The 3630-nt window shown below is 53.2% G+C and overlaps 1 protein-coding gene across 1 annotated transcript; it reads right to left on the reverse strand.

The window, feature by feature from the left end:
- Nucleotides 1-319: 319 nt before the first annotated feature.
- Nucleotides 320-2739, reverse strand: NR0B1 (nuclear receptor subfamily 0 group B member 1). Its single transcript, XM_041399963.1, has 2 exons — nt 2178-2739; nt 320-617 (listed from the first exon to the last, which is right to left on the reverse strand). The coding sequence occupies exons 1-2, from the start codon at nt 2737-2739 to the stop codon at nt 373-375; spliced, it is 807 nt and encodes a 268-aa protein (XP_041255897.1). The 3' UTR covers nt 320-372.
- Nucleotides 2740-3630: the final 891 nt, after the last annotated feature.

Raw genomic sequence — 3630 nt, forward strand, 5'->3', positions numbered from 1 at the left:
ATAGAAGTAGTAAGAATAGCAGTAAGACTGTGCTTATTTTGAAAAACCAGGGATTACTCACCTTGGAAGTACAATATAGTAAATATGTTCTTTATTCTAGAGGCATGGTAAAAGAATAGCCAGTCAACTTTGGATATGAACATTCTCTACAACCTTAAAGCTTGTTTTGATGACCATAACCTTATTCCAAAACCACCATGTTTAATAAAAATTACTTCCAGAACTTGAAGAATATTTTATTATGGAATACAAAAATACTATCTATGTAAAAACAATAAGTTAGTTTATTTACAATACTTTACACTATCCTGCTCTGGGGCTTCCTTTGCACTGGACTTCTTGTAATTATTTTACACACCTTTATAATTTTAATTATAATTTTGCACAAAGCATTTCCAAAAGCATGTCATCCATGTTCACTGCTCCAATGATAGGCCTGAAGAATAATTCAGCAACCACATTAGCACTAATAGACCTTAACAAGGAGAGAACAACATTCAGCTTGGCAAATCTGGCTTCATCACCTCTGTGAATGAGTCTGACGTGTTCATTTAGAGCTTGTTGTGCTTCCCTCTGCAAACCTTCAATGTACTGTGTACACTGCAGCCCAGGTAGATCTGAAAAAAAAATAAATTATTTTGTTTACATATTTTTGTTTATAAAACAACATTATTCTTACAGAACAACTCCTAACAGCTCACAGACTGTAGTTATTACTCAAGGAAAAAAGCAAATTAAATTGCTACAGGAATTCATGTATGCAAAGTCAACATGCCAAATTTTATTGGGCAGGTCAGATTCTTATCATACTGGTGTTCTGGATATTTAATACTCTTCTTCACAAACCTAAAACATCATGTTTGTCAACATTCTCTTAGGTGTTAAACAAATTAGTTGATAAAAACTTTGATTGAAGAATGCTCTCCAAGACACCGTTACAGTGGGGAAGACAACAAAAATAACTTTTCAATTTTTCACTTCTACAAAAATGCACTGTTTACATTTAAGGCTTCTTTTGACTACTGTTTCTACTCCAGTTTATAAGTGGCAAGAAGTACTGACTCCAACATGAGACAGGAAGTTTCCCAATGAACCACAGTAAGGATACTGAAAGATGGAAGGTGCAGAATTAAGGCTATGTGTGACCATAGAATCAGTTTGGGTGGAAAAACCTCCAAGATCACTGAGCCCAATCATTAACCTAACACTGTCAGGTCCATCACTAAACCACATTCCTGAGCAACATATCTACACATTTTTGAACACTTAACGGGATGGTGATTGAACCACTTCCCTGGAGAGCCTCTTCCAGTGCTTGACCCCCCTTTCAGAGAAGAAATTTTTCCTTCCAGAACAATTCCTCTATTTTTTTTGCATTTGACCAGCTTCCAAATTTGACTTGTGTAGCATAAGCTCCGCCTTAACTATTGTAACTTTTTCTCTCTTATCTGTATAGAAAGCAAAGCTACAAAAGCAGGGTGATAAACGTAAAGTACCACTATAGGAACCTAACCATCAATAACAAACCTAACAGTTCGGCAGTGGGAGCGCCAGCAGAGCCCTGTCCCAGTTTCACAGGGTACTGCCATACTTGGGAAGTGCCATACCCAGCCTGCCAGGTACCTTTCAGGTCAGTCACCGACGTGATAGTAAGTCACTCGGCAGAGCTGCATCTGTGGGAATCTCCACAAAACCCCGATGCTATACCGAAAGCCACAAGAGCACTTTGTTGCTGTTAGCCCTGAGCCTTCCCTCGCTCTGCGGGGCGCGCAGACCCCCGGGCAGGGCACGGGCAGAGCCGCTACCCTCGGGCCGTGGAGCGGAGGTCCCGCCGCTCCGGCTGAGGGAAACGAGCAAGGAGCCGCTGCTGTCTCCCAGCCTTTTCTAACCGACTACCAGGCGCCTGGAATTCGCTTTGTTCGTGGAAAGCATCTGTGGAAAGCGCCAGCCCTCAGGACCCCAGACCGAGCTGCCGCCGGACCCCCTCCCTGCCTGCGGCCGGGGTCTCGAGGAAGGGGCAGAAGGTGAAACCTTGCTCCGCGTCCCTCTCCCCCAGCATCTTTTTCACCCCGAGGAAAGAAGCGTGTCTCCCCGCTCCCCTGGGGATGCAGGCGGGCTCTCCCCGCCCTCCTCGCTTCCCTGTGGCAGAGACACCGCTGTCCCGCCCGGCCACTCACCCGGGTTGAAGAGCACCGTCCCCTTGAGGTAAGCGTACTCTTTGGTGCTGATGTCCAGGCTCCAGCACTTGGCCAGGAAGCCTTTGATAGCCTGGATCTCGCCGGCCGAGGGCAGGTGCGGGCCGTGGTGCGGCCGGCCCGGTGCCGGTGCCCGCGGCGGGGGCTGCTCGCCGTGCTGCCGGGCGGTGAGGATGCGCTGCAGCATGCTGGGCTCCGCGCTCTCCACCGTCTCCAGGTGCACCCGGTCCTGCGCCAGCCCCAGCAGCAGCAGGGGCGCCCAGCAGCTGCGGACCAGCAGCAGCTGCTCCTCCAGCGGCAGCTCCTGGAAGCAGGGCACGTTCTGGACGAAGCGCAGCGTCTTCACCAGCACGGCCGAGGCCGCCTTGCAAGCCACCTGCGGGCTCCGCAGGGCCACCCGCCGCCGGGACCCGCACGGGCAGCCCCGGGGCGCGGGCCCGGCCGGCGGCACCGCCCGCTCCTCGCTGCGGAGGATGCTGTAGAGGATGCTGCTGTGCCGCCGGCCCTCCGCGCAGCAGCGGCAGCCGCGCTCCGCGCACGCCATGGCGCCCGCGGCTCCGGGGGCCGGGCTGAGCCGCCGGGGAGGCTCGGCGGGGCGGTCCCTGCCTCCTGGTCCCGCCGGCAGGCGCGCACCGCTCACCCTCTGCCCGGCTCCTTAACTTATTTATAGCCGGCGGGGGTGTGTGCGTGTCTGTGTGAGTGTGTGTGCGGCCGCAGGCGCTGTACCGGCCGTGCAAAGGGGCAGACACTCGTTAGTGGCTGGAAAAGAGGCGGGGGGAGGAGGGGAGATGAAAAATATAACCAAACCCTCCTCCTCCTTCCCTGAGGCTGCGATACCCGGGGGGAGCCTCTGCCCGCAGGTTGCGGCGTGATCAGCGGCAAATTGCAGCTTCCTCGCCCAGCGCGGGGCCGCGGGATGTCCTTCCCGGCCCCTCTTTCCGAGTCCCATCCCGGCTGATGTTATGCCGGGATGCTTCGAACCGAGCAGGGCAGGGCAGGGCAGCTCGGTAGGGAGCAGCTCCCACCCCCGTGGGACCCCACCGAGAAATGACAACCGGCCCCGCTGCCTTCACAAGCACCCGAGAGGTCTGGGGGAGGACAGAGAAAGGATGTATTGGTGAAGAAAGGAGCGCTGAATTGGTCCAAATAATTAAATTCCCGCCGGAGGCGAAAAAGGTGACATCACTAATGACATCGAGGACTTTTGTGTATGCCTGCCCTAAGGAGTGATGCCTTGTGTGCCAAATGAACTCCACGTGCCATGCGGGGAGGAAGAATCGGCCATGTCCCTGCCCAAATGGGCGCTCTGTGAGGGCTGCAAACAAGGCTCTGTCAGGGTGCCCTGAGGCTGGTGCCGCTGCACCACCCGCTGGGATCCCCCGTGGAACCACTCTCATTAATAGTTCCCTTGTTCTGCCTTTCAACACCTGGCCCA

This window comes from Onychostruthus taczanowskii, unplaced genomic scaffold (genome assembly GCF_017590055.1).
Source record: "Onychostruthus taczanowskii isolate IOZ18803 unplaced genomic scaffold, ASM1759005v1 scaffold17, whole genome shotgun sequence".
NCBI classification, from domain to species: domain Eukaryota; kingdom Metazoa; phylum Chordata; class Aves; order Passeriformes; family Passeridae; genus Onychostruthus; species Onychostruthus taczanowskii.